Consider the following 19957-nt stretch of genomic DNA (forward strand, 5'->3'; position numbering starts at 1 on the left):
GTATTTTTTATTTTTTGTAGAGCTGAAGGTCTTGCTATGTTACCCAGACTGATCTCAGCCTTGTGGTCTCAAGTGATCCTCCTGCCTCAGCCTCTCAAAGTGCTGAGATTACAGGTGTGAGCCAATGCACCCAGCCAGAATTGAAAATTTTAGAAGAATGTATAGTGGTAGCACCATGCCTAGCTTATAGTAAGTTCTCAATAATATGATAATTTCTCTCATTAATTACTCATCAGAAATGACCTTATGAGAAGAATATATGGCTACATATATATCTCCAACTTCTTTTTAACATAATTGTGTTGACTTTTAGTTATTATTCCCTTATAATAGAATATATGCCACTTTGTTCTCTTTTTTTCCTCAAAAAGTCATTCAACATCTTTAGTAAAAAATGCTTCAGCTTTTCAGAGATAGAAAACGTTATCTTTGCATTTCCACTTTCTAGCTAGCCCCAAACAAAATACTTGCTCATTAAATTTTGTTGAATAAATAAATGGACGAATAAATCTCAATGGGCACAAGCAAGTTTATATTTACTGCAAAGCTGCAATGTATCAGGCACTGCAGTTTGCACTGGGGGATATAAAAAAATCACATTTCATGATTGAAGTTTATTTCAAGACCTCTACCTGGTAATCATTGAGTTTGGGGGAACGTATGTTTATTTCAGAAGTTCTTTAGCTGGGGGAGGGGGAATTTGGAGTCTTCACCTTGTGCAAAGCAAAACAAAACAAAACAAAAAACTCCAGAAAGATGTCTTTGCCACAATTTCTCAGAAGAGCTTTAAAAAGAAACAGAACGTCAGTGGTTTATCAAATAGGCATCAAGAGTGAAGCAGCAGACCTATCAGTGTGGGAAATCCATGGTGATTCAAGACCTCCAAGAATTCCTGTGGTGCTCAGGAAGTCCCCACACACATTGATAACTACCAATGACACCAGGTTTGATGCAGAATGAGATTATCAGTGAGCTGCGCAGCTTGAGGAAGAGAAAATGCTCTGACCTAGAATCCAGCTCTGCACTCTGACCTCAAGCAAGACAATCCTAAACCTCAGTTTCCTCACGCTAAAATTATGTTTTGAAAAATAAACCTGCTTCTGGCCGGGCGCAGTGGCTTACGCCTGTAATCCCAACACTTTGGGAGGCTGAGGTGGGTGGATGACGAGGTCAGGAGTTCAAAACCAGCCTGGCAAATATGGTGAAACCCCGTCTCTACTAAAAATATAAAAACTAGCTGGGTGTGGTGGTGCACACCTGTAGTCCCAGCTACTCAGGAGGATGAGGCAGGAGAATTGCTTGAACCCGGGAGGCGGAGGTTGCAATGAGCTGAGATTGTACCACTGCACTCCAGCCTTGATGACACAGTAAGATTCTGTCTCAAAGCAAAACAACAACAACAAAAACCTGCTTCTGGATGGACACAGTGGCTCACACCTGTAATCCCTTTGGGAGGATGAGGTGGGTGGATCACCTGAGGTCAGGAGTTTGAGATCCGCCTAGCTAACATGGCAAAAACCCATCTCTACTAAAAATACAAAAATTGGCTGGGTCTGGTGGCAGGTGCCTGTAATCCCAGCTACTTGGGAGGCTGGGGCAGGAGAATCACTTGAACCTGGGAGGCAGAGGTTGCAGTGAGCTGAGATTGCACCACTGTACTCCAGCCTGGGTGACGAGAGCGAAACTCCATTAAAAAAATAATAATAACCTGCTTCAAATGAGCGAATAGGCGAGAAAATCTTCCATATCCTGAAAATCACCATACAGATGGGTCTCTGGTTCTGATGGGGAGCAGAAGTCTCTTGGGATCAGTCACTCAGCATCTATTCCTGAGTGCCAGCTGGCACTGTGCTACCTACATGCTGGGGACACAGAGACCAGCAATCTAGACAGTGCCCCTGCCCTTACAAGCACACCATCCACGGCCAGGATTTTATCGCCAGGAAGTAATTCAGCTGAAGCAAAAATATTTTTGCAAGAAGATGATCCTTGAAAGGGTACCCACAACAACAACAAAACTGGAAACAACCTAGATATTGATAAAAGCGGAATAGCTTCATAAATTATGCATCCCAGGATTTTGATTGAAAAGAATACCCAGCCTACCCACACCTACACCCTGGCAGGGTCAGCTTCTCCCCTGTAGAGGCATTGATTTGTTTTGCTGGGGAGGCTGGTGACCCTGACCCGAGGGGACAACTGCATGGAGGATTGGACAAAGGGGTGTGAGATGAGTATAGGTCACAAAGGACAGCAGAGGATAAATGTGGTGATGCCAGAGGATTTGGGCAGAAGCCCTGTAGAGAGATGGGTAGTTGCCTTCTCTCCCTCTCTTTCTTGGGGACTCCATTTGTGGCTGGTGGAGTTGTTTTAAATGTAGAGAACCATGAGCAATGAACCTTGTTTACCTTATTACACGGCCCACAGCTACCGTTCACTGAGTGTGTTCAGAACCTCCATGGGTGACCTGCAACGACAGTTGTACAAGAGAGGAGAGTACGACATTTTCAAGTATGCACCAATGTTCGAGAGTGATTTTATTCAGATAAGCAAAAAGGGAGAGGTGATTGATGTACACAACCGTGTCCGAATGGTGACAGTGGGTATCGTCTGCACCAGCCCCATCCTCCCACTGCCTGATGTCATGCTGCTGGCCCGACCAGCTAAAGTCTATGAAGAGCATGCCAGACAGGGCTGGTTTGCCAAGGGGAGACGTCGCAGGCCCCCCAAGACTCTAGAGCTCACGAGACTAATTCCCTTGAAGTTTGTGAAGATCTCCATCCACAATCATGAGAAACAGCAGCTGCGCCTGAAACTTGCCACTGGCCGTACCTTTTATCTGCAGCTGTGTCCATCTTCTGACACCCGGGAAGATCTCTTTTGCTATTGGGAAAAACTTGTCTATCTCCTGAGGCCACCAGTGGATAGTTACAGCAGTGCCCCGACACTTCTAACTGGGGACACAGTACCAGAAGACAACAAAAGCCTACTGGTAAGCCTCTCTAGAGGCTTGAGAAAAGGGGGCAGGGTTTTATGGGGGAGTAGTTCAAAGCCAGTCCTACAAAGCCTTTGGTGCTTTCTGAGGTCCACCTGGAAAAGGTATTCCATTTACAAGGGCTCAGGACCAAATCAGCCACCAGCTGACTTAGCACACGGGGAGGCTGGAGGGCTTCTTCAGAGTGTCCCATAGGCTGAATTTCAGATACCTTAGGTATCAGTTACTCTGGCCTCACACCCAGGGTTGCAATCCTTTTGACAGCATCCTGATTGTCAGCCTTTTCTTGAACACTTTTTACCCCAACCCAGGTGTTCTGATTTGCTGTGCAATTTTTTTTTTTTTTTGAGATGGAGTTGTTTTGCTCTTGTTACCCAGGCTGGAGTGCAATGGCGCAATCTCGGCTCACCGCAACCTCCGCCTCCTGGGTTCAAGCAATTCTCCCGCCTCAGCCTCCCGAGTAACTGGGACTACAGGCACACGCCATCATGCCCAGCTAATTTTTGTATTTTTAGTAGAGACGGGGTTTCACCATGTTGGCCAGGATGGTCTCGATCTCTTGACCTCGTGATCCACCTGCCTCAGCCTCCCAAAGTGCTGGGATTATAGATGTGAGCCACTGCGCCCGGCTTGTTGTGGATCTTTTATTTGTATAAATTTAAGGGGTGAAGTGTAGTTTTTTTTTTTTTTAATGTGGATATATTGCATACTGGTGAAGTCTGGGCTTTTAGTGTAACCATCATCTAAATAATATACATTGCACCTACTAAGTAATTTCTCATCCCTCACCCCTCTCCCACCCTTCTGAATCTCCAATTTGCAATTGGAGATTGTACAGTTTTTTTGTGCAATTTTTTTTGAGACAGAGTTTTATTCTTGTCTCCCAGGCTGGAGTGCAATGTCGAGATTTCAGCTCAATGTAACCTCCACCTTCCTGGTTCAGATGATTCTCCTGCCTCAGCCTCTGAGTAGCTGGGATTGCAGGAAGCTGCCACCGTGTTCAACTAATTTTTGTATTTTTTTTTTTTTTTAGTACAGATGAGGTTTCACCATGTTGGCCAGGCTGGTCTTGAACTCCTGACCTCAGGTGATCCACCTGCCTCAGGCTCCAAAGTGCTGTGCAATATTTTTAACAATGAAGAAGTCTTTCTTCCATTTGAGTCACAGTCTGTCTCCTGTGACTACCAGGCACTGATTTCTGTGTCAGTCACTACACCTTGCCTGTGTGTATGTGCATGCACAATCTTAGTAGCCACCAAAATGTAAAGTGAGTGTATGTATCCCTCGACCCTGCAGTCCCACTTCTGGAAATCTGTCCTGCAGAGCATGTAAAAATAAGTGTATAAAATACAGTGTTCAAGGACAAGGAGTTGTATTGGTACTTTCTCTGGTACTGGAATTGTTCAACCTAAACTGAGTGACCATTGAAGGGGTGCTGTAGATGGAACCTGGCAACAAGTGAGAGCAAGACTTAGACTAAGGCCGGATGCAGTGGCTCATGCCTGTAATCCCAGAGCTTTGGGAGGCTAAGGTGGGTGGATCGCCTCAGGTCAGGAGTTTGAGACCAGCCTTGCCAACATGGTAAAACCCCTGTCTTTACTAAATATACAAAAAAAATTAGCCAGGCGTGGTGGCAGGTGCCTGTAGTTCCAGCTACTTGAGAAGCTGAGGCAGGGGAAAATCCCTTGAACCTGGGAGGCAGAGATTACAGTGAGCCGAGATAGTGCCACTGCATTCCAGCCTGGGTGACAGAGCAAGACTCCCTCTCAGAAAACAAAACAAAACAAAAAACTTAGACTTGATGATTTTAGAGGTTCTTCTTCTTCTTCTCCTTTTTTTTTTTTTTTTTTTGAGACAGTGTCTTGCTCTGTTGCCCAGGCTGGAGTACTGTGGCGCAATCTTGGCTCACTGCAGCCTCTGCCTTCTGAGTTCAAGTGATACTCCTGCCTCAGCCTACTGAGTAGCTGGGATTACGGGTGTGCGCCACTCTGTCTGGCTAATTTTTTGTATTTTTAGTAGAGTTGGGGTTTTGCTATGTTGGCAAGGCTGGTCTCAAACTCCTGGCCTCATGTGATCTGCCATCCTCAGCCTCCCAAAGTGTTGAGATTACAGGCGTGAGCCACCACATTCGATCCAGGTTCTTCTAATCATAAACCCTTGAATTGTTCCGCTCCAGAATAAGAGAGCAGCAGACAGTTCTGAACTCTCTTTCAGTCACCTCCATCTCACCTGTTTCTCCTCCCCTTGGTACAGGCTGCAGAGCACCAGAGAAAAGGGAATCAGAGTGAGACTGGGTTTCACAAGCCTTGTGATGTATCTGCAGCCACCTCTTCTGCTTATGCTGGGGGAGAGGGAATCCAACATGCCTCCCATGGAATGGCTAGGGCGGCTTCTCTAGACACAAGCACTGCAGGGGCTGCTGAAGGAGCAGCAGCAAAGACAGCAGGTGGCGTGGCAGGAGCAGCAACAGGCCCCAGAGCAGGTGTGGCAATAGCAGGGGCAGCAATGAGTCCTGCAACAGGCGCTGTGAGCATAGCAGCAACCAAACCTGCAGGCCCAGGCCAGGTGATCACAACGCTCGTGGGAGCAGCCATCAAAAATCCAGGAGAAAATGAATCCAGCAAGTCCATGGCAGGTGCTGCCAACATATCCTCAGATAGTGTTGACTTCGCCTTGGTGGGTGCTGCAAGCACTTCCTCGGCAGGTACTTCCACCACGATGGCGGGGGCCGCCAGTCTCTCCCAAGACAGCAGCTTGAGTACGGCATTTGCAGGCAGTATGACAACAGGCAAGTGTGTGGCAGAAAGAAATCAAGGACCAGCATTGGGACCCCTCGTGTCCACCTTGCAAAGCGAAGGCTACATGAGTGAACGCGATGGAAGCCAGAAGGTTTCCCAGCCCAGTGCTGAAGCCTGGAATGAAAAAAAGGAAAGAAGAGAAAAGAAGGACAAACGTCCCAGTAGGAAAAGTTCCCATCACCGCAAGGCAGGTGAAAGTCACCGCAAGGCCGGTGAAAGTCACGGCAAGGCAGGTGAAAGTCACGGCAGGACAGCAGGAGACAAGACCCAGAAAGCATCCTCCCACCGGTCTACATCTGGCCATAAAAACACGAGAGATGACAAAAAAGAAAAAGGGCGCAGCAAGGTAAGGGGCAAGGGACGTGGTTCCTCTCGCAAGAGCTCCAGCCACAGTTCCACCAAAAAGGAGTCGAGAACAACTCACAAATTGGGGAAGAACCGATCTGCATCTAGTACAGGAGCTTTAAGTAAGAAAGCCAGTAAAATCAGCTCTTTTTTAAGGAGCCTCAGGGCCACTGCTGGTTCAAAAACAAGGGTCACATCACACGACAGAGAGGTAGACATCGTGGCTAAGATGGTGGAGAAGCAAAACATAGAGGCCAAAGTGGAGAAAGCCCAGGAGCTGGAGGTGATCAGTGGCACTATGACATCCGAGATGACGGAGATGATCATCTTTGAAACCAAATCCATTTAAGGAGAAGCCAGGGCTACAACTACCCAGGGATCTGGGAAGTAACCCTAGAGAGCCCATCCCAGCTTTCTTTACTGGAGTTTAAATAATAAAGGAAATCATACAACCCCTAAATAAATAAAATCTCCTGTTTGAATTTTTTCTGCCCCATAGCCTGGCAGTGACTTCATAGTGGCTTCTGTGACGGTGACCACATTACAGCTTGAGACCCCAGCCTCCAGGCAGGTAGAGCCCCACCACCCACCCAGGCCCAGCAGAGCCAATGTGAGTGTTTTGCTTTGCCTCAACCTCTTTCTGCCTTTGCTTCCCCCAGACTGTCAAAGTCACAGATTAAGAGCTGGATGCACCACCACCACCACGTCCCCATGCCCATTCTCTTTTCCCTGAATGCTCCTGAACATGGACATTCAGTCCAGTCCACAGACCAGGCAGAGACAGGATTCACATCCCCTCAGGGGATATTCAGGGGAGGAAGGAGCAGTGTGGCAGCATTTGTAGGCAATTAGAATAGGAAATCTATGCATCTAGATTGGGAATTGGCAAACCATATTCTGAGGTCCAAATCTTGCCAGCTGCCTGGATTTGTAAATAAAGTTTTACTGGAACATAGCCAGAGCCATTCCTTTGCATATTGTCTATGGCTGCTTTCATGCTAAAATGACAGACGTGAGTAGTTGCAATGGAGACTATATGGCCCGCAGAGTCTAAAATATTATCTGGGCCTTCACAGAAAATGTGTGCTGACTCTTGATCTAGTCTTAACAAGTCTTCCTCCTAGGTGTAGCCAGTAGAGAAATTCTCACATATGCTTGCCAGTAGACAACTAGGAGAATGTTTATAGTAAAACTAATTATAATAGCAAAACCCTGGGAATCCTCAAGTGTTCATCAAACAGGAGAATTAATAAATTATGAAATAAACTACAGTACATAATCTACAACAGTGAAAATGAATAGCAGCTGTTAGAAAGGATACATTTTTTTTTTTTTTTTCCGAGATGGAGTCTCGGTATGTCGCCCAGGCTGAAGTGCAGTGAGGTGATCTTGATTCACTGTAACCTTGGCCTCCCAGGCTCCAGCAATTCTCGTGCCTCAGCTCACAAGTAGCTGGGATTACAGGCATGTGCCACCATGCCCAGCTAATTTTGTGTATTTTTAGTAGAGACAAGGTTTTGCCATGTTGGCCCCGCTGGTCTCAAATTCCTGACCTCAAGCAGTCCACCCTCCAGTTGGCCTCCCAAAGTGCTGGGATTACAGGCGTGAGCTACTGTGCCCAGCTAGCGTGGATAAATCTTACATAATGTGGGATGCTAAAAGCAAGTCACGAAAATATATATGATATAGTTCAATTTGTAGAACAGCTGAAAAATAAGATTCAACTATGGGATATATATTTGCTTAAAGTATACAGAAAAACAAGGGAATGATAATCACAAAATTCAGGATATGAATGAAAAAAAGGAAAGAAGAGAAAGGGTAAAGGGAGAGATGTCTGATCTGGGAGGCACACAGAAAGAGTTTCAACAGAATCGTGATTATTCCATTTCTTAAACAAGAGGGTGTATTCATGGAGGTTTGTTATTGTATCTTTATTTTAACATCTCTGAAATCAGGATTGTTTTTAAATCACTGCCAGCAAAGTGTCAATTGTATGTCACTGTTACTGCCTTAGAAATGCCCTATCCAATTTATTTCACCAATGTTTTCATTTTTACACACACACAAGAGATTTATGACAAAATATCTAAGTCTGAAAGACATCTTTCAATAGGTACGAAACAAAAATTCTAAGTAACATAAAACTATTCAGAATATAGAAACATGGAAAATGTTTAAATGTATTAAGAAATAAAATAATCCAAAACGCTGTGTACTAATATGATGTAAATTATGTGTTCATGTGGAAGTTAATCCCTAGAATTAAAAAATCACGGGATAAGAAATGGGATTGTAAATTTTAAAAACTTTTGTGGAAAAAATTGTCTTTCCATTAAAAAAAAAAACTGTAAAATGAATTCATGAAAAACATTACATTATTAACATCAGATAATAAAAGTTGGATTTGAGAAAAATGATTCTGGGAGCCATGTGAGTTCATGTAAGTCCAGGAGGGGAGCAGCTGCCCAGCCTTTTGAGTCTTTGCTCATTCTCTGTAGCAGTACCTTGGAGGACAGAAGTTGAGTTTCCAGCAAAACTTAGAGACTTTCTCTGAAGACCAAATATGTGTAGTGCAGATGGAGCAGGTGAGCAGCAAGGTATTCTGGGAGGAGTAGTGGCTTGTCAGTATCAGGGGAATCCCTTCTCAGTTGCTCTGGTGGGTGGCTGGAAAATCTCACCTTGTGACTTTCGATAAAGACCATAGAAGCTGAGAGTAAGATGTTCTGGGAGTTGACTCTTGAAACAGTGGGTAGTTAGACGGAGAGAGAGAGGCACACACTCAAAAGTCTGAGAGGGCCTTTGGGAAAGCCACCCAGGAGTGTGACAGGTTGGCAGGTGGGGTAGAGGAGAGAGATAAAATGGAACTCCTGTCAAAGCCTTTGGTCTGGAGTTCCAGATTTACAGCTATGCCAGAGTCTGACTTATCCTAGCTACAAATGGCTTAATCTCATAATTGTGTAGACTATGGCTTTATCTTTTGTTTTTCTTCTAGTCTTGTTTTACGCACCCTCCCCTATCTGAAGGGTTTCTTCAGCATGAACATAGTTTATCCACCATACAGGGTGTTAGCTGAGCAGAACTCCAGTGTACACAAATGCAACTTAAGTAAAGCAGAGGTGGGGACTTGCCCACCACAGCATGCTCTGCCACATACTTTCTCTGCAATTCCTTTTCTATCTTGATATTTCATCAAGAGAAAGATGCATAAATACCTACGTATTTCAAAGCAACAGGCCTCTTCCTCAGAGGGAGATATCAATTCAGGCATCAAGTCAATACCCCTATCAGATAAAAGACAATATTTTTAACAGCAATATTTGTCACCATGGTAGCAATTCTGCTGCTGCAAGTGTAATGAGAGAGTAGATGGCTGATTACTGAACAATGTTCCAAACTTAAAGTCTGGCATTACACACATAAGTACAAAGATGACAGACGGATATTTTGCCAAAAGCAGTATAACATCACTCATGCAGTTGTCATATTAGGGTGGAGTCTTTCAAGCAGAGGAAACCGGTCTACTGTGAGAAGAAGCAAGGTGCTTCAAAATGTTGAATGCAGACCATCATGGCTGGCAGGGCAAGAATGTCTCTACTAAAAATACAGAAATTAGCTGGGCATGGTGGTGGGTGCCTGTAATCCCGGCTACTCAGGAGGTTGAGGCAGAAGAATGGCTCGAGCCTGGGAAGTGGAGGTTGCAGTGAGCCAAGATCTGTCATCGCACTCCAGCCTGGGCAACAGAGTGAGACTCTGTCTCCAAAAAAAAAAAGGAAAAAGAAAGAAAAAGAAAAACATCCATGTGGGGTATACATGGTGATGCACTATCCAGACCCTCCTTCAATGAAGGACTTGTGTCCTCAGTGGCTGAGAATGCTGCCCACAGAAAGCTTTCAGCTGGGAGTGAGTTTGGGAATTGCACCAGCAGCAAGGACAGACTGTGCAAGGCTTTCGGGTTAAAGTATGCAGTTTTGACTTCTGTCCTTAGTAATGAGAAGCCACTGAAACAGTTTAAGCTGAGGAGTGACTTGGTCAGATCTGCACTTTGTAAAGGTCACTGTGGTTGCTGTGAGAAAAAATATTTGAGAAGGTAGTTGTTAATATGTGACCTTATGTAATTCCTGCCTTTTGCTGCAAGATCTATAAAATGAGATTAGGGAAGATGTTTTGAAAGACATGTTCCCATTAGAAATATCCATGTAGAGAGATCGATCCAAGATGGTCGTTTAGGAACAGCTCAGGATTGCAGCTCCCAGTGAAAGCGCAGAGGGTGAGTGGACACTGCATTTTTATTGCCCACAGACTAGGAAATTCCCAGGCGGAGGAGCTCCACAGGTCGCCAGCATGGCTGTTTCGTCCAGCGTGGCTGTGCCGGCCGGCGCCGCTGCTTTGCCCCACCCGACTGCTTTGTCGGCGCCCCAGAGCAGCGGTTCTCCATACAAAATACACCGGTCTGGGAGCCCTTTTGGCTGGCGATTGGAGCCACGGGAAGTTGCCCATTAGTCTGTTTAAAAAGAGAACTGAGCAGAGAACCAGGACAATAGATTCCAGGGCAAAAAAAAGAAGCGCCACAAATCTCAGTGCCGCTGTTTAAGCCAGCACAGTGAGTGGCCGCAGGGGAAAACAAACAGACCCTGGCACCTCTTCAACAGGCGACTGGAACACCAACTTAAAAAAGGCTCTGAGGCAGGGAGCCAGGTGATCAGGCTCGGCTGGTCCCACCCCCACAAAAGAACAGCAATCAGAAACTCTCTGGATTGAGAGTTTCACAGTAAGCGCAGCTGAACCCAGGACGGTCCAGCTTTGAGGGGAAGAGGCGTCCGCCATTACCAAGGCAGCCCGCCATTACAGAGGTAGTCAGCCAATGCTGAGGCAGCCCGCTGTTGCCAAGGCAACCCGCCATTGCCGAAGCAGCCCGCCACTAGAGAGACTCTGCCTTAAAAGAGGCGGGCCACCCTTGCTGAGGTAGTTCTAACTACACCCATATAAACAGGACTGCAGGGAAGTTCACTCGGCAGCTGGGCGGAGCCCACAGCAGCTCAGCAAAGCCTCTACAGGCAGGCAGTGACTAGGCTGCCTCCTTGCTGGGCAGGGCAGCTCTGAAGGAAAAAAAAAAAAGAAGGCAGCAGTATAACGGAAACTCATAAATAAAGCCCTAAATCCCTGGGACAGAGCACCTGGGAACAAAAAGCGGTTTATGAGTTCTGCTGCAGCAGACCTAAACGTACCTGCCCAGCAGCTCTGAATGAACAATGGAGCTCACAGCTCAGCATTTGAGCTCCTATAAAGAAGAGACGGTCTCCTCAAGCAGCTCCCTGATCCCTGTATATCCAAAGAGCCGCCTCATAAAGGAGAGATCAGACTGACATCTGGCGGGTACCCTTCTGGGACAAAGATAGCAGAAGAAGAAAACTGGTAACAACCCTTACTGTTCTGCAGCTACTGCAGGTGATCCCCAGGCAAGCAGGGCCTGGAGTGGACCTCAGCAGACTTACAGCAGAGGGACCAGACTGTCAGAAGGAAAACCAAGAAACAGGAATAACCTCATCATCAACAAACAGAACGTCCACTCAGACACCCAATCTGAAAGCCAGCAACTACAAAGACGACAGGTGGATAAATCCATAAAGATGGGAAGAAACCAGCACAAAAAGGATGAAAACACCCGAAACCAGAACACCTCTCCTCCTACTAGGGATCACAACTCCTTACCAGCAAGGGAAGCAGGTTGGATGGAGAACGAGTGTGATGAAATGACAGAATCAGACTTCAGAAGGTGGGTAGTAAGAAACTTTTGTGAACTAAAAGAACATGTTCTAACCCAATGCAAAGAAACTAAGAACCTTGAAAAAAGATTTGACAAAATGCTAATGAGAATGGACAAAATAGAAAGGAATATAAGTGAATTGATGGAGCTGAAAAACACAACACGAGAACTTCGCGAAGCATGCACAAGTATCAACAGCTGAATTGACCAAGCAGAAGAAAGGATATCAGAGGTCGAAGATCAACTCAATGAAATAAAACGGGAAGGCAAGAATAGAGAAAAAAAGGTAAAAAGGAATGAACAAAGTCTCCAAGAAATGTGGGACTATGTGAAAAGACCTAATCTACATTTGATAGGTGTACCTGAATGCGACGAAGAGAATGAATCCAAGCTGGAAAATACTCTTCAGGATATTATCCAGGAAAGCTTCCCCAACCTAGGAAGGCAGGCAAATATTCAAGTCCAGGAAATACAGAGAACACCACAAAGATATTCGTCAAGAAGAACAAGGCACATAATCGTCAGATTCACCAGGTTGAAATGAAGGAGAAAACACTAAGGGCAGCCAGAGAGGAAGATCGGGTTACCCACAAAGGGAAGCCCATCAGACTCACAGCAGATCTCTCAGCAGAAACCCTACAAGCCAGAAGAGAGTGGGGGCCAATATTCAACATCCTTAAGGAAAAGAACTTTCAACCCAGAATCTCCTATCCAGCCAAATTAAGCTTCATAAGTGAAGGAAAAATAAAATCCTTTGTGAACATGCAAGTACTCAGAGATTTCGTCACCACCAGGCCAGCTTTACAAGAGCTCCTGAAAGAGGCTCTATGCATATAAAGGAACAACCAGTACCAGCCACTCCAAAAACATGCCAAATGATAAAGAGAATCAACACAATAAAGAACCTGCATCAACTAATGGACAAAACAACCAGCTAGCACCAAAATGGCAGTATCAAATTCACACATAACAATATTAACCCTAAATGTAAATGGACTAAATGCCCCAATCAAAAGACACAGACTGGCAAATTGGATAAAAAGCCAAAACCCATCGGTGTGCTGTATCTGGGAAACCCATCTCACGTACAAGGATACACAGAGGCTCAAAATAAAGGGATGGAGGAAGATTTACCAAGCAAATGGAGAGCAAAAAAAAGCAGGAGTTGCAATTCTCATCTCTGATAAATTAGACTTTAAAGCAACAAAGATCAAAAGAGACAAAGAAGGACATTACATAATGGTAAAATGATCAATGCAACAAGAAGAGCTAACGATCCTAAATATATATGCACCCAATACAGAAGCACCCAGATACATAAGGCAAGTTCTTAATGACTTACAAAGAGACTTAGACTCCCACACAATTATAGTGGGAGACTTTAACACCCCATTGTCAATATTAGACAGATCAACCAGACAAAAAATTAACAAGGATATCCAGGACCTGAACTCAGACCTGGACCAAGCAAACCTAATAGACATTTACAGAACTCTCCACCCCAAATCCACAGAATATACATTCTTCTCAGCACCACATCACACCTACTCTAAAATTGAGCACGTAATTGGGAGTAAATCACTCCTCAGCAAATGCAAAAGAACGGAAATCATAACAAACAGTCTCAGACCACAGTGCAATCAAGTTAGAACTCAGAATTCAAAAACTAACCCAGAATCACACAGCTTCATGGAAACTGAACAACTTGCTCTTGAATGTTGACTGGATAAACAATGAAATGAAGGCAGAAATAAAGATGTTCTTCGAAACCAACGAGAATGAAGACACAACATACCAGAATCTCTGGGACACATTTAAAGCAGTCTCCAGAGGAAAATATATAGCAATAAGTGCCCACATGAGAAGCAAGGAGAGATCAAAAATTGACACCCTATCGTCAAAATTAAAAGAGCTAGAGGATCAAGATCAAAAAAACTCAAAGTCTAGCAGAAGACAAGAAATAGCTAAGATCAGAGCAGAACGGAAGGAGATAAAGACACAAAAAACCCTTCAAAAAATCAATAAATCCAGGAGCTGGTTTTTTGAAAAGATCGACAAAATAGACAGACCACTAGCCAGATTAATAAAAAAGAAAAGAGAGAATAACCAAATTGATGCCATAAAAAACGATAAAGGGGATATCACCATAGATTCCACAGAAATTCAAACCATCATCAGAGATTATTACAAACAACTCTATGCACATAAACTAGTAAACTTGGAAGAAATGGATAAATTCCTGGACACTTGCCTCCTCCCAAGCCTAAACCAGGAAGAAGCCGAAACCCTGAACAGACCCATAAGAAGGTCTGAAGTTGAGGCAGCAATTAAGAGCTTACCACCCAAAAAAAGCCCAGGGCCAGATGGGTTCACAGCCGAATTCTACCAGACATACAAAGAGGAGCTGGTACCATTCCTTCTGAAACTATTCCAAACAATCCAAAAATAGGGAATTCTTCCCAAATCATTTTATGAGACCAACATCATCCTGATTCCAAAACCCAGCAGAGACTCAACAAGAAAAGAAAACTTTAGGCCAATATCCATAATGAACATAGATGCAAAAATCTTCAATAAAATACTGACAAGCCGATTGCAACAGCACATCAAAAAGCTTATTGACCATGATCAAGTAGGCTTCATCCCAGGGATGCAAGGCTGGTTCAACATACACAAGTCTATAAACGTAATTCACCACATAAACAGAACCAAAGACAAAAACCACATGATTATCTCAATTGATGCAGAGAAGGCCTTTGACAAAATTCAACAGCCCTTTATGCTAAAAACCCTCAACAAGCTAGGTATTGATGGAACATATCTCAAAATAATAAAAGCTATTTACAACAAACCAACAGCCAATATCATACAGAATGGGCAAAAACTGGAAGCATTCCCCTTGAAATCTGGCACTAGACAAGGATGCCCTCTCTCACCACTCCTATTCAATATAGTACTAGAAGTTCTAGCCAGAGCAATCAGGCAAGAAAAAGAAATAAAGGGTATTCAAATAGGAAAGGAGGAAGTCAAATTGTCTCTATTTGCAGACGACATGATTGTATATCTAGAAGACCCCGTCGTCTCAGCCCCAAATCTCCTGAAACTGATAAGCAACTTCAGCAAAGTCTCAGGATACAAAATCAATGTGCAAAAATCACATGCATTCCTATACACCAATAACAGACTTAAAGAGAGCCAAATCAAGAACAAACTTCCATTCACAATTGCCACAAAGAGAATAAAATACCTAGGAATACAACTAACAAGGAACGTAAAGGACCTCTTCAAGGAGAACTACAAGCCACTGCTCAACGAAATAAGACAGGACACAAACAGGTGGAGAAACATTCCATGTTCATGGTTAGGAAGAATCAATATAGTGAAAATGGCCATACTGCCCAAAGTAATTTACAGATTCAATGCTATCCCCATCAAGCTACCAATGACCTTCTTCACGGAACTGGAAAAAACCACCTTAAACTTCATATGGAACCAAAAGAGAGCCCGCATAGGCAAGTCGACTATAAGCAAAAAGAACAAAGCAGGAGGCATCACACTACCGGACTTCAAACTATACTACAAGGCTACAGTAATCAAAACAGCATGGTACTGGTACCAAAACAGAGATACAGACCAATGGAATAGAACAGAGGTCTCGGAGGCAACACAACATATCTACAACCATCTGATCTTTGACAAACCAGACAAAAATAAGCAACGGGGAAAGGATTCCCTGTTTAATAAATGATGTTGGGAAAACTGGCTAGCCATGTGCAGAAAGCAGAAACTGGACCCCTTCCTGACACCTTACACTAAAATTAACTCCAGATGGATTAAAGACTTAAACATAAGACCTAACACCATAAAAACCCTACAAGAAAATCTAGGCATAACCATTCAGGACATAGGCGTAGGCAAGGACTTCATGACCAAAACACCAAAAGCATTGACAACAAAAGCCAAAATAGACGAATGGGACCTAATCAAACTCCACAGCTTCTGTACAGCAAAAGAAACAGTCATTAGAGTGAATCGGCAACCAACAGAATGGGAAAAAATTTTTGCTGTTTACCCATCTGACAAAGGGCTGATATCCAGAATTTACAAAGAACTAAAACAGATTTACAAGAAAAAAACTAACAAGCCCATTCAAAAGTGGGCAAAGGGTATGAACAGATACTTTACAAAAGAAGACATTCATGAGGCCAACAAACATATGAAAAAATGCTCATCATCACTGGTCATCAGAGAAATGCAAATCAAAACTACATTGAGATACCATCTCATGCCAGTTAGAATGACGATCATTAAAAAATCTGGAGACAACAGATACTGGAGAGGATGTGGAGAAATAGGAACACTTTTACACTGTTGTTGGGAGTGTAAATTAGTTCAACCATTGTGGAAGACAGTGTGGCGTTTCCTCAAGGACCTAGAAATAGAACTTCCATTTGACCCAGCAATCCCATTACTGGGTATATATCCAAAGGATTATAAATCGTTCTACTATAAGGACATGTGCACACGAATGTTCATTGCAGCCCTGTTTACAATAGCAAAGACCTGGAACCAACCCAAATGCCCATCGATGATAGACTGGACAGGGAAAATGTGGCACATATACACCATGGAATATTATGCAGCCATCAAAAACGATGAGTTTGTGTCCTTTGTAGGGACATGGATGAACCTGGAAACCATCATTCTCAGCAAACTGACAGAAGAGCAAAAGATCAAACACCGCTCACTCATAGGCGGGTGTTGAACAATGAGAACACATGGACACAGGGAGGGGAGCACTACACACTGGGGTCAGTTGGGGGGAAACAGGGGAGGGACGGTGGGGAGTGGGGAGCTGGGGAGAGATAGCAAGGGGAGAGATGCCAGAGGTAGGTGATGGAGAGGAAGGCAGCAAATCACACTGCCACATGTGTACCTATGCAACAATCTTGCATGTTCTTCACATGTACCCCAAAACCTAAAATGCAATAAAATAAATAAATGGGGGAAAAAAAAAAAAGAAATACCCATGTAATGGCCGGGTGTGGTGGCTCATGCCTGTAATCCCAGCACTTTGGGAGGCCAAGGTGGCTGGATCACCTGAGGTCAGGAGTTCGAGACCAGCCTGGCCAACATGGTAAAACACTGCTTCTACTAAAAATACAAAAAGTATCCAGGTGTGGTGGTACATGTCTGTAATCCCAGCTACTTGGGAGGCTGAGGCAGGAGAATGGCTTGAGTCCAGGAGACGGAGGTCATAGTGAGCCGTTGCACTCCAGCCTGGGTGACACAGCGAGACTCTGTCTCAAAAAAATAAATAAATAAATAAATAACCATGTGAGGTATACATGGTGATGCACTATCCAGACCCTCCTTCAATGAAGGACTTGTGTCCTCAGTGGCTGAGAATGCTGCCCACAGAAAGCTTTCAGCTGGCAGTGAGTTTGGAAATTGCGCCAGCTGCAGAGACCTCTTTCACCCAAGGTGATGCTCTTCCCAGAGCCCACATCAAGGACTGAGTGATGTAGAGTATGAAGGTCTGGCTGTCAGCCCGATACAGACCAAGTCTGAAGGGCTATTCTAGTTCCAGAGCTTCCTGAGGGGCCTGTATCAAAATTCACCTTCCTTCTCTTTATACTCCTACTTCCACCCCTTTCCCTTCCACAGGTGCTGGTCCTAAGGGCACTCCTTAATCAACATCCTTCCCACAAAACTCCATCTCAAAATCTGCTTCACAGAGAATACAACTTGCAACATTACATTAGTGTAGTGTGCTGGGCTCACCTCCTTGTGACTTCACTAACCTTATAAAAAGTGTTGATGATAGCCAAGAAGGATATAACATAGAATATGCAATTTTGAATTTAAATAATTGTAAAATTAGGTATATTTGCTTACTGCCAAATTTATGGGTCTATTTTAGAAAATTCAAAATATGTAGATATAAAAAAGGAAACAAATATTTTATTGGTTGCTTTGATAATTCACTTCTTAATGCTTCCAGAAAGATGGAGTAGACATGTTTTTCTCTATTCCTCCTGATCAGCACAACTAAAGATCTTGAACATTACATATAAAACAACAGCAGAAGACTTGAACGGTGGAAAGAAAGCTAAGAACCTCAGGAACTGAGGAACAACATGGTAGTTGTTTCCCTGGGTTTTTTGTTTGTTTGGTTAAGTTCTGCCCAATACATTCCAGACCTGGAGCTGAAGAAGCTGGAACCATCCTCACCAAAAAAAAGTCCCAACAAAAATATGATCAGGAAAAAAAAAAAAAAAAAAAAAAAAAAAAAAAAAAAAGGACGAGAAAAGGGGTAGCCAAGAAAAGCAGAAAACGTTTACACAATTACAAGTCTACTTCAGCCAAACACCACAGGAAAAAAAAAAAAAAGCTGTGACCCCACCCTGACCCATGCCAGCAAAAGCTGAGTTGGAGTTGAGATTAACAACCTCATGAGGCTGTAATGAGGACTCCCATACCCCCAGTGAATGGTATCAGAGAATGCCAAGGAAGGACTTGGACTTTTACTTTCACCCCTGATAGATGGTAATGAAGCCCTTCCCTCCTCTTCTCTGTGCTAGTGTTGCCCATATGGGGAGCTGCAACTTCCCATATGGGAACCCTTACCCAGTAGTAATGGGAAGTCCACCCTGGGGGCAAAGTGGGGAACCTGCACTGCTATAGAGGTAACAAGGTGGCACCTCTTCCGCATCTCCTACTGGGATAGAGTCAGAAAAAGCCTATTAAAAGTAAGTTTAAATAATATTCAGAGTCTCATACTGCACAAATGTTCAGACTTAAACCAAAAATCACTAGTCATACAAAGAAATAGGAAAATTCAAAATGGAATGAAAAGAGACAACCTATAGGTGACAACATCAAAATGACAGAGATGTTAAGTTAATCTCATGAAACTTTTAAAGCATCCATGAAAAGGGAGTTAGGAATGTGCTTGGAACAAATGAAAGACATAGAAATCCTCAGCAAAGAAAAAAAAAAAAAACTTCACCAAAGAAAAAGAAAATGGAAAAGAACCAAATGGAAATTTTAGAACTAAAACTACAGTAGCTGAAGGAAACAGCTCAGTGGTTGGGCTGAACTGCAGAATGGAGGAGAAAAAAGAAGAATCAGTGAACTGAAAGAGAATAATAGAAACCACCCAATCTAAACAACATAGAGAATGGTGATTGGAAAAAAAATAAAGCCTCAAGACCTTGTGGGGTTATAACAAAAGATCTAACATTGTGTCACTGGAGTCCTAGAAAGAGAGAAGAAGGGCCAGGTTCCGTGGCTCACGCCTATAATCCCAGCACTTTGGGAGTTCAAGGCGGGTAGATCACCAGAGGTCAGGACCAGCCTGACCAACATGTTGAAACCCTGTCTCTACTAAAAATACAAAAATTAGCTGGATGTGGTAGTGCATGCCTGTAATCTCAGCTACTCAGGAGGATGAGGGAGGAGAATTGCTTGAACCCAGGAGGTGGAGGTTGCAATGAGTCGAGATCATGCCACTGCACTCCAGCCTGAGCAACAGAGCAAAAAAAAAAAAAAAAAGAAAGAAGGGGTAATCAAAGCACAATCAAACTCTCAAAGCAAACAAACAAAAAAATCTTGCCAAGGTGGAAAGATGACTTGAGTCCAGGAATTTGAGAACAGCCTGGGCAACACAGGGAGAACCTGTTTCTACAATTTTTTTTTTTAATTAGCTAGACATGGTGGTTCATACTTGTAGTCCCCACTATTCAAGAGGCTGATTTGGGAGGATTGCTTAAGCCTGGGAGCTTGAGGCTGCAGTGAACTGTGATCTTACCACTGCACTCCAGCCTCGGCAACAGAGCAACACCCTATCTCAAAAAAAAAATTTTTTTTTGAAAGTATCTAGAGAAAAATGATCTAATATCTATGGGGAAAATCAGTTCAAATGACAGTGGATTTCTCAGTAGAAACCATTAGAAACAGAAGGAAGTGGCACATTGTTTTTCATGTGCTGAAAGGAAAGAGTTGAAAGCCCAAAATCCCATCCCAGCAAATTAATACTTCAAGTACAAT

The 19957-nt window shown here is 43.7% G+C and overlaps 1 protein-coding gene across 1 annotated transcript; it reads left to right on the plus strand.

Annotated features, from left to right (window-relative positions):
• Positions 1–2254: 2254 nt before the first annotated feature.
• On the plus strand, positions 2255–6598 carry FAM71B (family with sequence similarity 71 member B). Its single transcript, XM_032259559.1, has 2 exons — positions 2255–2992; positions 5249–6598. The coding sequence occupies exons 1-2, from the start codon at positions 2387–2389 to the stop codon at positions 6485–6487; spliced, it is 1845 nt and encodes a 614-aa protein (XP_032115450.1). The 5' UTR covers positions 2255–2386; the 3' UTR covers positions 6488–6598.
• Positions 6599–19957: the final 13359 nt, after the last annotated feature.

This window comes from Sapajus apella, unplaced genomic scaffold (assembly GCF_009761245.1).
Source record: "Sapajus apella isolate SASKATOON/1434 unplaced genomic scaffold, GSC_monkey_1.0 scaffold110, whole genome shotgun sequence".
NCBI lineage: Eukaryota > Metazoa > Chordata > Mammalia > Primates > Cebidae > Sapajus > Sapajus apella.

What these genes read in the sequence shown, in the direction of transcription:
- FAM71B (XM_032259559.1), top strand. Translation starts at nt 2,387, where the DNA reads ATGAGCAATGAACCTTGTTTACCTTATTACACGGCCCACAGCTACCGT. An exon ending in AAGACAACAAAAGCCTACTG is followed by an intron (nt 2,993 to 5,248) that starts GTAAGCCTCTCT and finishes CCCTTGGTACAG; the next exon opens with GCTGCAGAGCACCAGAGAAA.